The sequence below is a fragment of the Saccoglossus kowalevskii genome, chromosome 21 (genome assembly GCF_978046115.1).
Source record: "Saccoglossus kowalevskii chromosome 21, keSacKowa6.1, whole genome shotgun sequence".
Classification (NCBI taxonomy): domain Eukaryota; kingdom Metazoa; phylum Hemichordata; class Enteropneusta; family Harrimaniidae; genus Saccoglossus; species Saccoglossus kowalevskii.
The window spans coordinates 3849392-3867265 of record NC_140661.1 but is presented as its reverse complement, the minus strand read 5'-3'; the positions used below and the strand labels follow the sequence as shown (position 1 = coordinate 3867265).

The following is a 17874-nucleotide window of genomic DNA, read 5'->3' as shown; positions in this document are numbered from 1 at the left end:
ACTGCAAACAGGTTTACTCTGGGTCAGTCAATGTTTTTATACTGCAAACAGGTTTACTCTGGATGAGTCAATGTGTTCATACTGCAAACAGATTTACTCCGGATGAGTCAATGTGTTCATACTGCAAACAGGTTTACTCTGGGTGAGTCAATGTGTTCATACTTCAAACAGATTTACTCTGGGTCAGTCAATGTGTTTATACTGCAAACAGGTTTACTCTGGATGAGTCAATGTGTTCATACTGCAAACAGGTTTACTCTGGGTGAGTCAATGTGTTCATACTTCAAACAGATTTACTCTGGGTGAGTCAATGTGTTCATACTGCAAACAGGTTTACTCTGGGTCAGTCAATGTGTTCATACTGCAAATAGGTTTACTCCGGGTCAGTCAATGTGTTCATACTGCAAATAGGTTTACTCAGGGCCAGTCAATGTGTTCACACTGCAAACAGGTTTTTGGGGTCAGCCAATGTCTTGACACTGCAAACAGGTTTTTGGGGTCAGCCAATGTCTTGACACTGCAAACAGGTTTACTCTGGGCCAGTCAATGTGTTCACACTGCAATCAGGTTTACTCTGGACCAGTCAAAGTGTTCATACTTCCAAAAGGTTTACTTTGGGCCAGTTAATGTGTTCATACTTCAAAAAGGATTACTCTGGGCCAGTCAATGTGTTCACACTTCAAAAAGGTTTACTCTGGGCCAGTCAATGTGTTCATACTACAAGTGGGTTTACTCTGGGCCATTCAATGTGTTCACACTGCAAGCAGGTTTACACTGAGCTAAGAATGATGTTCACATAATGTCATGTTTTCAGCCAAATTGAAAAACATACATAAAGACAGCTAATATAATTAGGTGGGATACATATAAAATTGTTTGAAAATCAATTTGGGATGGGTGACTAAATTAATTTACTTCATCGTGTTACTTAATGAAACTTACTTTTGTAACAGCTGAATGAATGCAAGTCGATTGTAGATTTTAGTCCTTGTAAATAAATGTTCTTCTTTTTAGAAGTTCCTAAACAGCCATACCCAGGTGTACCCAAATTATTTGACATGTCCATATACTTCATTGATCGTGGTGTTTACTGGGATATGCAGAGATATTTGGAAATGAATGAAAAACAGAAGCAAGTCATCATCATTCCTACATTTGATTGGAAATGTATGCACACACATGCATTCATATACTCATGGTATAAAAGAGTTGGTTATCATTTCAACCCGGACTAACACAGTAAGTGTGGACATAGCAATCAAACTGAAGTCAGTTGTCTTTGTGAAGGGTTGATTGATTACATGCAGAGCACAGCACTTTGGTGTCTGGAGGTATGAACTGAGATATAGATTATGAATAGAATATCAAGTTGCACCTGCTTCAAATGAATAACTAAAAGGATATTGATGATTGGTCTCTGTGGATTTTACAATTGTTCTCATTTATGCACAACATTAAAGGTATTTAAATATTTATCTCAGCAGAAAAAACCAATTGTAATTTACGTAATATGAATCATTAGTTTGTAACTAAGAACATATACATTGTATTGACAATATGTCTAGTCTAGGTGTAAATAGAGCATGCAGTCAACTCTGGAGTCTTCAATCCTGGAGGTTTCACAAAGAACTACAATGTAGTCTGTCCGAAATAAACTTGAAATGTCTGATGTGCGGTTTTCTGGCTTGCCCCTCTACAGTGTAGAACAGAAATCAAATTGCAGGTGTTCAAATAAGTACTGTAAAATACTTTATTTTAGCTGGAATTAATTTTCACTGAAAAGGCGTTTTGGATGTTTTGTGAGGAATTTATTTTCACTGATTTTTGATGAGTTGAATGTAAAACATAGGAAAAAAGATATATATATGCTGGATTTCATTTTCAAGGAATAATTCCTTCAGCGAAAATAGCGGAAATAAATTCCAACCAAAAATAAAGTATTCTACAGTAACATATCAGCAAAAGTTTATTCACAGTACATTAGTATACTTTTTCTTTGTCCTAATACTTTCTTTTATGTGGAGGCCATCTTTTTTCATAATCAGATGGTGGTGTTCATAATCAGATAGTGGTATTCATAATCAGATGGTGGTGTTCATAATCAGATAGTGGTGTTCATAATCAGATGGTGGTGTTCATAATCAGATGGTGGTGTTCATAATCAGATAGTGGTGTTCATAATCAGATGGTGGTGTTCATAATCAGATGGTGGTGTTCATAATCAGATGGTGGTGTTCATAATCAGATGGTGGTGTTCATAATCAGATGGTGGTGTTCATAATCAGATGGTGGTGTTCATAATCAGATGGTGGTGTTCATAATCAGATGGTGGTGTTCATAATCAGACCAGCAAGGAGCAGTTCTGAGTATTTAGTTAATAGTTGTAGTTTTAATCTGTAGCTGTACATCTGATTCAGGTCAGCAACTATTCATGATCTAATGTTTTACCAACTGAGATCTTGTTCAAGCAAGACCTCAGCTGTATTAGCACCCTGTGTGCTACTTCAATGTTTTCTGAGGTTAAATAAAGTGATTGATTGATTGATCGATCTTGTATGCTTAATGCATGACTTCGTTGGAAATGTAAAGAAATTAAAACATCCAATATGTGATCGGAGATTGTAATCTCACAGTGTTCAAGAATCTACTTGTCAATGGCTGCATTTTATACTTTCACTTGCTTTGATGTGTAACATCTGACACTACTGCTGACAGTGTGTTGCCAATTGTGAGAAGTAAACCATAGCTTCACAAAGCCAGAGTGGGTAATACATCTGGAATTAATGTACAGTAAATCAACTCTCACAGGCAACCTGTCAAATACAATTTTTCAGTTTTCACAGACTTTTATACAGCAAATAATTCTGTAAACCAAGTATAATTTTCTGAGTACACCTGGAGAGATCAGTTTTATAGATGGTCTCACTGCAGCAAATCAACAGATGTATTTATTGTTAGAATAAAGCCATTGTGCCCCAAAACAGGAGATGTTAAGGGGGTAAATTCTCGTAGTGTGTGGCCAGTGCATGAATATTCATATGTGATAGCTATAATTGTTAATACATGTCTCTCAGGTGATGCAAACCTTTGAAAACAATCACATACATCATCAGTTACCCGGAATATTGAAAGCGTCGCCATCTTGTCTACCGTTTTGTGCATAGAAACGGTCTACACAAGTGGTAAGGCTCAATACATGTATGCTTCACTGGGCCGCAAAATGCCTTGGATGTTGCTGTTCTAAACCATGTGAAGGAATGTAATAAAGTTCTTGTGTTGACAGCAGAAGAGCTGAATTATTTTATATCATCAGTAATCCATATCTCAAACTCTTTTAATTTTCATGTTTGATTACAAATATACTGACAAAAACTAAATTTAGATGGTTGTAAAATTATATTAGCAGATACAAGTAGTATGTAAATTACCAATGCAATGCCAGAGCATGATGATACCAGGCCAACGGAAACAATTATATAGGTTATTGCAAAAACAGACTAGAAGCAATTTATAATGTGAGAATACAAGGATATCATTGTGTAGTCCACTTGATAATATTGTGTCCCAATCAGTAAATCATTTCTCTCTACTCATAAAGGTTTGGCAGCTTAATCTCCAGACAAAACAGAGTTGTGATTTATCACCAAACAGTTGATTCAGCAGTTTTATTAAAATGTATATTCCCATTGATCAATACTTTGGGGTGCACCAATTTCAAACTTTGGGGTGTACATGTATCATTTTCAAACATGGGATGAACCAATTCCAATCTCAGGGGTGTACCATTTTCAAACATGGGATGAACCAATTCCAAACTTAGGGGTGTACCACTTTCAAACATGGGATGAACTAATTCCAATCTCAGGGGTGTACATGTACCAATTTAAAACATGAGATGAACCAATTCCAATCTAAGGGTTGTACATGTATCAATTTCAAACACGGGATGAACCAATTCCAATCTTAGGGGTGTATATGTACAATTTTCAAACATGGGATGAACCAATTCCAATCTTAGGGGTGAACAAATTTAAAACATGGGATGAACCAATTCCAATCTTAGGGTTGCACATGTACCAATTTCAAACACGGGATGAACCAATTCCAATTTAAGGGGTGAACATGTACCAATTTAAAACACAGGATAAACCAATTCCAATCTTAGGGGTGAACCAATTTAAAACACAGGATGAACCAATTCAAAACCAGGGGTGAAGTAATTCTAAACTTAGGGATAAACCAATTCTAAACTTGGGATGAACTAATACCAAACTTAGGAATAAACCAAGTCCAAACCTGGGGGGGGGGAACTAAGTCCAAACTTAGGGGTAAACTAATTTCAAACTTAGGTGTGAACCAATTCCACAGATGGGGTAACCTAGTTTCAAACCTGGAGTGAATCAATTTCTAATTTTAGGATGAACCAATTTCAAATTGTGTAGGATATGAAAAAAAAGAGAATATAGAGATAAAAGGAACAGCATAGCGAATACATGTACAGTTAAAAATAATTACTGCAGTTACCACAGAATCTATAATGAACTATATTTGTTGTTTTTCATTCGTTTTTAGGTAATTATAGATGACAAATCATTACAAAAATAAAATGTTCAAATGTATGCATTTAGAAGTGATGAAATAAACAAAAAGTGATAAATTATGATATTACAAATTTTGCGTACATCAGTTCATATGTCATTTCTATAATTGTCATTTTTATAATTCAGTTATTTTTTCAAATCCCTATTCATGTCATTTCTTCACATTAGATATAAATATTGGACGCCATGGCAACAGCACTGTTATTGTTTATCATACTCCAATTATTAACATTGCATAATGTATATTTTATTACTATTTTATTCAACTATTTACTGTGAAATATATTATATCCCATGATGCATTGCTATAGTGACCATTTACAAAAGATGTTACAAAATAGACAGCAGACTGATGTATGATATAAGAAGCAAAGTTAAATATACATGTACCAACTTAGACAAAAAAACATTTATTCTTTGAGTGAAGTGCAATTTTGAGCTGCTTCCCACGTAGGTAGCCACAATTACAAAGTACCATTCAGGTAAAAAGACCCTCAACAAAAATTAAAAGTCTCTGGTCAATTTGCTTTCCAGAATCAATGCAAGGGAAAACAATTTTATTTTAATTTAAAATTCTCACACAATTTTTTTTTTATTTGTCTAAACCTAAAACAAATTTGTAATACACATTTTTTAATCACTGATGTAACTTTATACTAATTATGCCAAATACTGACATTTAAAAGCTGAATAATAGTGTCAACTATATCATACAAACACTTTAAATATGTTTTTTTTAACCATAATACAAAGAAAGCTGAATGCTGCTTGTTTGAATGCAAGACGATATACACTAGATATTTTCCCAACAATATCTTATCTTTTAACTCTCCTGTCCTTAATTCTGTACATTTTGACGCAAGCAGGTAAGGAATGCAGTGATAATATAGTAGAATGCAAAGAGGTCTATGAGTGGTACATGTCTGTATCTAAAGTAGCTGGCTAGCCAAATCTATTTAATAGCATGTCACATTACATACATACACTATGTCATTGGATAGGTGTAAATCACATACAAGTAATAAACATTTTGACAGCTGTGACTACTTCTTGAAATCACCTCTAGCAATGGATGTAAAAGAAAATGAGCTGACATGTACCTATTGTTTTGAACACATCACTATAATTAACATCAGATGCAGTGAGCATTACTATGATTGTCAATCATTAACTACCATGTGATTGGTTGGCACAAATCATGTGATTTATATTTAATTAGCATGTACACAAACAAGCTCATATTAGGTAATCATATATTAACATGTGATTGGTTGGCATGGATCATGTGATTTATATTTAATTAGCATGTACACAAACAAGCTCATATTAGGTAATCATATATTGACATGTGATTGATTGGCATGGATCATGTGATATATATATTTAATTAGCATATAAACAAACAAGCTCATATTAGGTAATCATATACTACTATGCGATTGGTTGGCACCAGTCATGTGATTTATATGAATTTAATAAAACAATTATAGTCATACACAATTGGTTACAACTAAACAGCCTAAACGTTAAAGCAGTTAAACTGAGCTTGAATTTGACCTTTAAAGTCCACTACATTCTTCACCCTTCATAAAGTGTGTAAGGAAAAGGTCACTATAGATTTAATGCTATAATACCTACTCAGACCACACAATTGTAGATAATGACTTGATAGTCTCACCAAACATGTCATTGTTAATGCAGTCTATAGTATAAGAGTTTTATTATTATTCATATTCATTTTTAAAAAAAATAGCATATACCGGGTATCTAGCTTTGTGTTAAGTAAAATGAAAGATCTGAAACTTGAGCACAGAGCTAAACACAAAGCTAAAATTACATATTTCTAAATCCAATCTATCTTGAAAATAAATCCAATTTAGTAAATCACCCTCATAAGTTATAATCCTGAATTTATGCCAGACGAGAGGAAAATTTTTTCTTTCCCATTACTTACTGCAAAATAGTAATTATAAAAGTGATGTGTAACGTGTAATTTGAACAGAATTCTGGCCAATAGCATTGCAGCAGCTCATCACAAAAATCTGACAACCAACATGTTGCTGTTGTCAGCTACCAGGAAATATTGGACACTTTTGATATCTAATATGTCTGTAATTAAATATACTACAAGAAAGAGTCCTTTATTTTATATCATTGATCAGCAAGTGAACAACAATTTACACAGAATAAAAAACAGCACAAAGAACAATGCACAATGACAGACTAGCAATCATATTCAAATGTTGTAGAACTGTGAATTGTTAGTTGAGATGAAGTTAGGCATTTTGTCACTATGCAGTACACACACATACAGTCCTCATTAATATATATTACCAGCTGTGCTTACCTGTAACGGTTCCATAGGTGATGCTTCTGATGTAAGATGCTCAAAAGCGCTGTCTGGTGAGACATCAAGTATGCAATATGGTGGTGGCAGTTCATGAGCATTAGCAGCATCTGTACCGACTTCTTCAACAAAGACACCTGCTTCTACCATAATAGGATCACCAGAGATTTCCCCATATTCCGGAGGAGAGTATGGCGGTGGAGGCACAGGAGGTGTGAATACAGAGTCAATGACTTCACCGATGGATGCAGCATCTATGTGTTCACTAGTGGGTCGAAACTGTCCTAGTATGAACTGTAACAAAAAAGAAAATATTAAAACAAAACAAAAATGATGAAAATAATTGATACACAAAATTAACAAATTCTAATACATTTTTTGAATGTATATTCTGAAAATGCAAAATTTTGCTAGAATTATTTTACCGAGTTGAGGCAGAAAGACACTTTATATATAATAAGCAGGAACGTCTGATAGCTTCCATGTTAACCAGACACGAAATAATAAGAATGATATTTAAAACCATATATATCTCATACATGTAAGTAAGATATATATCATTCCATATTGAATGCCACTCGGGTTAACGCAGTAATTAAGACAACTGATATTCAATCCAATTATTTCTCATGCATAAATTGCTATCATAGTTTACCCTAGATGGGAAGTCAGTGAAAAAACAAAAGAGCATCAGTGGGGATATCTTCTAAATGAGATAATACATATTTCATCTGGCCTGTCAGCTTGTTTTGTAATTGATTCATGTACTGGGATATTATTATAACCTCAAGGCATGGATATGTAGTGTTATGTTTCAAATATTACAGACTAAATTATTTGTAAGCAGAAGTGGTATTTTATGTTTAAAAAAGAATGTGGTAAAGTAACTTTTTCACAACAAGAATGTTCTTCATCTAAAATCTAACTTTTATAGAATCTAACATTAGCATGTTTCCATTACTATGTTTACAAGTGAGAAAAATATTGATTTATTTATTTATTTATTATAAATTTTTTTTAGAAAAAAAATAATAGAAAAATATAAAGACAACTTATGGCAAATTTATTTATATTTCTCAAAAAGCATTTTTGTTATTAAAAAACAATGACCAATTTTTTTTGCAAGCCATTTTACCAGCCACATATCTGATAAAAGTTTCCCTGCAAAAATGGAATTCTTATTGGTAATACTAAGATTGGGTGAATTTTTGTGGCAATAAAACAGACAACAGAAATCACACGTAATACAAAAATTAAATGTGTTACAACACATTTGATTTTCCATTACAAAATCAGAATGTATCGTATTTGCTCTTTTAGTATATATATAAATCACAGTGGTGTTTCTATAGTTAAAATAAGTAATTTTTTATGATCAAGCATATAACAGATGTGATTTTTGATTTTATATGCACTTCTAATGAAGCAAATACAGTAGCAGGAATGTAAAATAACATTTATTTATTTTCTCAATTTTTAAATACATTTTTACAGTATTAAATAAATTAACCAAATATGTCACAAAAAATCTGTGTTAATTTTTTTATCACATCTGTAATTTCCTTGGTCCTTTTGCACAAAATTAGAAATTATGTTGTTTCCACATATTCCACAGAATTCATTTCTCCAATGGACCGCCTGGCCCTCAACTTACCAATGCACAGAATTTTGGTTATCCAATAAATCACTTGTCTTTTCTTGCAGTAAACAGAATTTGTTTTTTGAATGAACTGTTTGGTGGTAACGCATAAAAGCTTTCGTATATAGCATATTATAATACAAATTTTTAAAAATAAACAAATTTTATAAATGTGACCTCTGTCTGATATTCAAAAATTATTAAATCAAGCTGTTATTTATCCAAAGTATTAAAATCATTACACCCATATGAAATAATAATAAAACTGATACCCCAAGTCATTTATTATTTATATACAAATTATTCTATATTATATATTAGCAATGTTAAAAGTAGTTATTCTTTGATACATAATAGAGAATATTTGGTCTTAAGTAACTATTAAAAATAGATTACCAAATATTATCTATTATCTATTATGCCGGTATATCTTATTTATCAGTCCGAGCAGCATTTATTAATTTATTAACTAGTTATCCCATGAGTGGGATGTTACACGTATATACAAAATATATAATTAACAATTCACAGATTTAAACTGAAAACTGACAAATTATCTTAAAGCACTCAAGCACTAAATCAAATGAGTGATCCTTGAGAAATGTGAAGAGCTGTAATACACACAGACATTGTGCACAATATTCCGACAACCAAAGGCAATTTCAACATATGCAGCAATTAGTTTTATAAATCTGCAAAAATACAACACTTCAAGGAATGAATATAAATTAATAATGATGATTTCCATTAAATAATAAAATCAATCTAAGTTTTGTTCCTTATCATGCAATAGACAATCTGTGAAACTGATCATATGAATCTCTTAGGAATATTTCTGTTACAACTTCACAACTCTTTGTGTGAAACTGTCTACAAAATAATGAGCTACACCATTTGATGCATTCATTACTCTCAATACTTAGACACATACATGTACATGTACGGCACAGCGCCCTCAGTTGACAGATCATGAAACCTGCAAAATCTGTGTGCTGTAGAATATTTTTGCACTCAAAACAAAAAAAACAAAAAAATAAAAAAAAAACATCCCATTCTGAAAAAAAAAACAGTTTGCCAGAAATCAGCCACAATTCAGCCATTTTAAATCTGATATGAAAAACAAAATGCTGTGCATCAAGGTCCTATATCCAATGTACCTGTACATGTACGTGTACACGTATGTAAAAAGTTTGAATGAAATTGATTTATGTATGATCTGGATCTGATATGGCAGAAATGCTTGATTTTAATTAATTTTTAGCACAAAATGGCCCAATTTGGTATTCTTGAATCGGATAATGAAGCGAATGAACATGCAATCAAACCAGCCATACACAGGTACAATCCATAAGTCGTCATTTTCAGACTTCATTCGAAAGAGTATTCTCCTTAATTATTTTCTTTGCTGAATTGAAAATAATAAACATATTTTGTAAGGACAAACTCATTTATTATATATATATTAACAAAAAAATCATGACAGTCTATTACAAACTATTGTTAAAAACGAAAAAATAAATGAGTGAGGGTGCTAAATAAGCCAGTAAGAAATCCCTATTAAAAATTCCATAACAATGGTATGATGTTTCACAATGTATGATTTTCTGTTGTGTCAATGGTGTGCCAGTGAATTAGCACAACTAGTTGCATCACAGAAAATTGGTACACATGGTGCAGCATATCGGCTTGGAGGGAACACTATTATTAGCTATAGTTAAAAACAAAAGATAAATGAGTGAGGGCGCTAAATAAGCTAGAAAGATCAGTCAGATCAGATCAGTAGTTGCATGATGGCATATTTTTACAGGATCTATTGGTAGCCTTATTTCAAGCATCAGTGGTGGTGTATGCAAATTAGTAAACTGCTTGATTTAAATAATCACTGTGTCACTGAATACAGCAGTAATACAAGTGGTGGTGTATGCAAATTAGTAAACTGCTTGATTTAAATAATCACTGTGTCACTGAATACAGCAGTAATACAAGTGGTGGTGTATGCAAATTAGTAAACTGCTTGATTTAAATAATCACTGTGTCACTGAATACAGCAGTAATACAAGTGGTGGTGTATGCAAATTAGTAAACTGCTTGATTTAAATAATCACTGTGTCACTGAATACAGCAGTAATACAAGTGGTGGTGTATGCAAATTAGTAAACTGCTTGATTTAAATAATCACTGTGTCACTGAATACAGCAGTAATACAAGTGGTGGTATATGCAAATTAGTAAACTGCTTGATTTAAATAATCACTGTGTCACTGAATACAGCAGTAATACAAGTGGTGGTGTATGCAAATTAGTAAACTGCTTGATTTAAATAATCACTGTGTCACTGAATACAGCAGTAATACAAGTGGTGGTGTATGCAAATTAGTAAACTGCTTGATTTAAATAATCACTGTGTCACTGAATACAGCAGTAATACAAGTGGTGGTGTATGCAAATTAGTAAACTGCTTGATTTAAATAATCACTGTGTCACTGAATACAGCAGTAATACAAGTGGTGGTATATGCAAATTAGTAAACTGGTTGATTTAAATAATCACTGTGTCACTGAATACAACAGTAATACAAGTGGTGGTGTATGCAAATTAGTAAACTGCTTGATTTAAATAATCACTGTGTCACTGAATACAGCAGTAATACAAGTGGTGGTATATGCAAATTAGTAAACTGCTTGATTTAAATAATCACTGTGTCACTGAATACAGCAGTAATACAAGTGGTGGTGTATGCAAATTAGTAAACTGCTTGATTTAAATAATCACTGTGTCACTGAATACAGCAGTAATACAAGTGGTGGTGTATGCAAATTAGTAAACTGCTTGATTTAAATAATCACTGTGTCACTGAATACAGCAGTAATACAAGTGGTGGTGTATGCAAATTAGTAAACTGCTTGATTTAAATAATCACTGTGTCACTGAATACAGCAGTAATACAAGTGGTGGTGTATGCAAATTAGTAAACTGCTTGATTTAAATAATCACTGTGTCACTGAATACAGCAGTAATACAAGTGGTGGTGTATGCAAATTAGTAAACTGCTTGATTTAAATAATCACTGTGTCACTGAATACAGCAGTAATACAAGTGGTGGTGTATGCAAATTAGTAAACTGCTTGATTTAAATAATCACTGTGTCACTGAATACAGCAGTAATACAAGTGGTGGTGTATGCAAATTAGTAAACTGCTTGATTTAAATAATCACTGTGTCACTGAATACAGCAGTAATACAAGTGGTGGTATATGCAAATTAGTAAACTGCTTGATTTAAATAATCACTGTGTCACTGAATACAGCAGTAATACAAGTGGTGGTGTATGCAAATTAGTAAACTGCTTGATTTAAATAATCACTGTGTCACTGAATACAGCAGTAATACAAGTGGTGGTGTATGCAAATTAGTAAACTGCTTGATTTAAATAATCACTGTGTCACTGAATACAGCAGTAATACAAGTGGTGGTGTATGCAAATTAGTAAACTGCTTGATTTAAATAATCACTGTGTCACTGAATACAGCAGTAATACAAGTGGTGGTGTATGCAAATTAGTAAACTGCTTGATTTAAATAATCACTGTGTCACTGAATACAGCAGTAATACAAGTGGTGGTGTATGCAAATTAGTAAACTGCTTGATTTAAATAATCACTGTGTCACTGAATACAACAGTAATACAAGTGGTGGTATATGCAAATTAGTAAACTGCTTGATTTAAATAATCACTGTGTCACTGAATACAACAGTAATACAAGTGGTGGTGTATGCAAATTAGTAAACTGCTTGATTTAAATAATCACTGTGTCACTGAATACAGCAGTAATACAAGTGGTGGTGTATGCAAATTAGTAAACTGCTTGATTTAAATAATCACTGTGTCACTGAATACAACAGTAATACAAGTGGTGGTGTATGCAAATTAGTAAACTGCTTGATTTAAATAATCACTGTGTCACTGAATACAACAGTAATACAAGTGGTGGTGTATGCAAATTAGTAAACTGCTTGATTTAAATAATCACTGTGTCACTGAATACAGCAGTAATACAAGTGGTGGTGTATGCAAATTAGTAAACTGCTTGATTTAAATAATCACTGTGTCACTGAATACAGCAGTAATACAAGTGGTGGTGTATGCAAATTAGTAAACTGCTTGATTTAAATAATCACTGTGTCACTGAATACAACAGTAATACAAGTGGTGGTGTATGCAAATTAGTAAACTGCTTGATTTAAATAATCACTGTGTCACTGAATACAACAGTAATACAAGTGGTGGTGTATGCAAATTAGTAAACTGCTTGATTTAAATAATCACTGTGTCACTGAATACAGCAGTAATACAAGTGGTGGTGTATGCAAATTAGTAAACTGCTTGATTTAAATAATCACTGTGTCACTGAATACAACAGTAATACAAGTGGTGGTGTATGCAAATTAGTAAACTGCTTGATTTAAATAATCACTGTGTCACTGAATACAGCAGTAATACAAGTGGTGGTGTATGCAAATTAGTAAACTGCTTGATTTAAATAATCACTGTGTCACTGAATACAGCAGTAATACAAGTGGTGGTGTATGCAAATTAGTAAACTGCTTGATTTAAATAATCACTGTGTCACTGAATACAGCAGTAATACAGTTGGTAAAAAAATAATCAGGTCTGTGTTTTGTTGTAGAGCATCTATATACTAAATTTCAGTGAACAATGATTGATTCTTAAGATAATGGTGGAACATACATGCAAATACACTCAGACAGGGTAAGTAAGAAAAGATGACTTAAGGCACTAACAGAAATGTTGTGGCTTGTGATTATTTGGTTTATAATTCCATATCTATAATAAGATATTTTTCAGGATCAATGTATAATTTTCTGTTGCATCATTGACATGCCAGTGAATTAGCACATCTACTTATCTTTATAAATCAGTGGTGCATTATTTGGCTTAGAGGGCGCACTATCATGAGCTATCCTCGGGGGCGGACATCCGGGCATTTTCACCGCCTGGCAACCTGCGGCGGTGAAAACAAAGGCCCAAAACTCGCAGAAAACGGTACTTTGGGATGATTGTTGAGACTCCTCTGAACAGTGTAACAAGATTAGCCCTACGTGTGTAACGTATATAAATTTGGCTGTTCGGGATTACTTCAAAGTTGAGTTTGTGTTGTTTTCTCGAATTTTCACCGGCTCGACCGGCGTTCCACAGCAGCGCGCACAGAGCCCATAGAAATGCATGTACAGTGGTGCGCGTCGTAGCAACGTGGAACGTCTTGTGACGTAGCTCCGCCCCCGAGGATAGTTAAATAAAAACAAAAGAATAAATGAGTGAGGGCGCTATATAAGCTAACAAGAAATCCCACTAAGTACTTTTTACATTATCAAATTCTAATCCTATTTCAAGCATCAGTGATTGTGTATGCAAATTATATAACTGCTCAATTTTAATTAATTACTGTGTCACTGAATATATAGCAGGATTACAGGTGTTAATTTTATTAATTATTAAATCCATTTATATAGCACACTGTGGCTCAGTGAACTGATGATAAAAGGGAGTTAAAATGATTAATGTGCATGTGTACAAATTAATTTGTTTAACTCACCCTTCTCCCAGAATTCCTCTTAACGATATTGGCACATCCCAGAATTGTAGCAATAAATGAGAGAAGACAGGCTATAACATTGATAACACATATAGTATACATGAGTTCTTTGAGTATTGATGACACCATATCGCAATTCAAGACGCCTTCAAACAGCACAGCTTTATGGATGTAATTAAGTCCACACTCGTAAGTTGTATCACAACATAGACACGTATTCTGAACATCATGCCGCATACACATCAAGAAAGACTTGAGAAGACTTCCTGTTTCTCCTGACAACACCGTGGCAACCAGATGAAGTATGACGCAGACAGCCGACAGGAATGTGAAAAAACTGATCTATTAAAAGAGAAAAAAGAGAAATTAATAAATATACCAGGGTCAGATATAAAGCTGGTTGACAGCTGACAAGATACGCTACTCCTTAGCATAATTACCACCTTGAAAACGAGGACGAGGTGGTAACTATAAATGGACCAACAGAATAGCACACACATAGAAATTTCACGTCAATGGGGGAGATTTTACCAGTTCGTTTTCAAAAACTAATATTACATAAAACAATTACTGGGTCAGCCAAGGACAAATACTGGAATGAAATAGGTATCATAATAATACATACATGTATATATATATTTTGTAGACATAATTGTAAAAATGGCAAGGACAACCACTGGAATGAAATAATTATTCATAATGTACGTATAGATATACATGTAATTGTCAGGAGAGTGAACATGTGATCCCATGAGAGTCACAAAATTGTTAATTAACAATTGCTATATACTGTATTGTAATTTGAAAAGCCATTTTATGAATTACTTTATTTTCGTTTGGAATTTATTTTCGCTATATACACTGAAGGGATGATTCAGTGCAAATATATTCTAGTGGATATTATACCTTCTTTATATTCATATTTATATTTATAGATTCATTAATTTATTTATGAAGTAAGGGATACCTCACAGACTGAAATTTATTTAAAGGCTATTCAAATAAGTATACTGTAGATGATATTATACTGTCATGAGAACATACACAAATGATCAATAAGAAAAAGTTGATGATGGCCTCTATATTCTTTATGGACTGGATGCGGCTTGCGCGGTCCGAGGTTTTGCGACAGAAGCAACCAAGCTTGGGAGGGCGGTAAGCTGTAAGAACGAGGGCAGCAAAAGCTGTATCCAGTCCATAAAGGTTTTATCATGTACCTTATAGGTGTAATTACAATTTAAGACACAATGTAATTTATTTTGATTGAAAATTATTGCCCTGAACTGAGGATGCACTTCCCATAGCATTATGAGGCTGGGCAATACAAGGTATATGATAATGTACTGTAAACCATATATTTTTAACTGATGGAAATTATATGGCAATCATGAGGACAACATTTCACGAAAGTCACCTACACTTTGCATCGTAAAATCCATGAAAAAAACTTTCACTGCTAGAAAAATTCACGCAAAATTTATGTAAATTCTGTGAAATTAAAGCAGTTTACAGTATTTTATTGGAATCATGTGAATAGATTAAATACATATCCATGTTAATTGTGAGAATGAACAATTTTATGCATTTCGAAGATTAGCATATAATTGCTATCTAGTCGTTATGTAAAGTAATTCACAGGCAGGTATTCCACCCACGTGATTGGTCAATTGTACAATTCACCAGGTTGTGTGATGTGCTATTGTCTTCAGTCTCAACCGTTAGCACACAGGATGTCTACTACAGCAAATTTTATTTACTTATTTTGTATTTGTTATCACCAATGGTCATTGTGGGAGGGAATTAGGCTAATGTGATTGTAAATTGTATTTATATATTTTGTCAACAAGAGCCACTGTAAGAAGGGAATTGAGGTAATAAACTTGGTAGGTTTGAGCACTGAAGTCACTCTGTGTTCAACAACCACCACATTCTATATGTATGTCATTTATTTTGAATATTCAAAACTGAGAATAAATATATAGTACACACATTTGTATTAGGGTGTAACATACAATTCAGTTGTAAATGCACATGAGGGAGTGACCTGATTCATTAGACTGATGCATATACTAATGTAACAAGTCATTGAAAATGACACAGTCCCCGTTAAATTTTTGAAAGTTCTCTTTGAGCGCGAGCGTGTCCTTGAAACTTGAGTTCCAAGTGGCGTATACAACAGATTGTTTATTTACATCAAAACACGTGTTCCGTGTAGTAGTAATATGGCCAAAAATAAATACAGCCGTTATTCAGCCATCTTTGATCTGATTATGAAACACACTGACATGTATGATGTATGTGCCAAATACGAATGAAAATGGTACATAAATTGTGCAAATAAAGTAGGAAGGCCAAAAAGTCAGATGGCTGTCCATTGGCCATCCTTGACCAGATTTTGAAACAAATTGTCATGGACATGCATCCTAACATGTATAGAGTACATGTATGTGCCAAATTTGAATGAAAACTGACAGAGCACATCCAAGATACCGCATAAAAAACAACAAGTCGACCATCTTTGATCCAATTGCGAAATAAATCGTCATGGACATGTATAATCTATGTACCAAGTTTGAATGAAAACTGATAAAGCATGTCCAAAATACAACATTTTCAAAAAACAAGATGGCTGCCAGTCGGCTATTTTGAATCGAATCGCTAAACCACTGCATGTGCATATGTCCCACATAAAGTACGAGGCAAATACACAGAATGAACAGAATCGGTCCAAGGGATTCTGAGATATGACTCTGGACGGACGCATGGACACACGGACGCACAGACGGAGACCGAATTATAAGTCCCCGTTTTCGGACTTCGTCCAAACGGGGACTAAAAACTCAAAATTAAACAGACATTGGTAATGTTTTATAACAAAATATCCTATCTCAATATATTTGACCAAAATAGTATTTAAATAGTACTTCCCTGATAACACCCCAATATCTAATGGTTTTCCTCTGATAACGCCCCTTATACATAATTTTACAACCCTGATAACACCCCTAATATCTAATGGTTTTCCTCTAATAATACCCCCAAATAGAAATGTTTTTTTTTTTGTACATAACAAATTTACCTCTTTCACAATATGTACTGCCACTCCTCACAATATAATGGTACATTTCCATATGACAGATTTACACCCTAACCGCAATCTAATGACCCTTCCCTGATAACACAGTAATTACACATTGCTACAGGCTCACATTCCCCAAGACATTCCCTTAATTAGAGTCTTATCATCTATAGACAGTGGAAACAATGCCAACAGTGGACATTTAATTATACACCATCATCAAATGTTTATGCTATATCAATGTAATGTGCTACTAAACATCAACTGCTAGTATATTAATTGAATTGTATCTCAATTATAGAACACTTTTTTCTCTCATACATGTAATACAGTTCCATTTTTAACACAGTTATTTATTATCAGGAGGGGTCATCTTCAGAGTCCAGGAATGTGTATAGCGCCCCCAAGTGGCAAAAAGACCATACATTCTTGATACCCATTACATTGAATGAGCCGGCCAGACTTAGAAACACAGTTCAGCTCAAGTGGCTACTGGTTTCAAAAAAACATTGAGGTCACATTCTAATGCCATCTTTGAGTGTAGTGATTCTATTTTTGATTTAATTTTAATCACATTTGAATCAAATTTTAATAC

At 33.5% G+C, this 17874-nt stretch overlaps 1 protein-coding gene across 1 annotated transcript in view; it reads right to left on the bottom strand.

Moving 5' to 3' along the window:
• LOC146729580 (uncharacterized) overlaps nt 1–17874 on the bottom strand; it is a 108801-nt gene that overhangs the window by 33468 nt on the left and 57459 nt on the right. The window contains exons 3-4 of the mRNA XM_085494838.1: nt 14201–14542; nt 6949–7242 (exon numbers count right to left, since the gene is read on the bottom strand). Of these exons, the coding sequence (XP_085350964.1) occupies nt 6949–7242; nt 14201–14542 (636 nt within the window). The remainder of the gene's footprint in view (nt 1–6948; nt 7243–14200; nt 14543–17874) is intronic.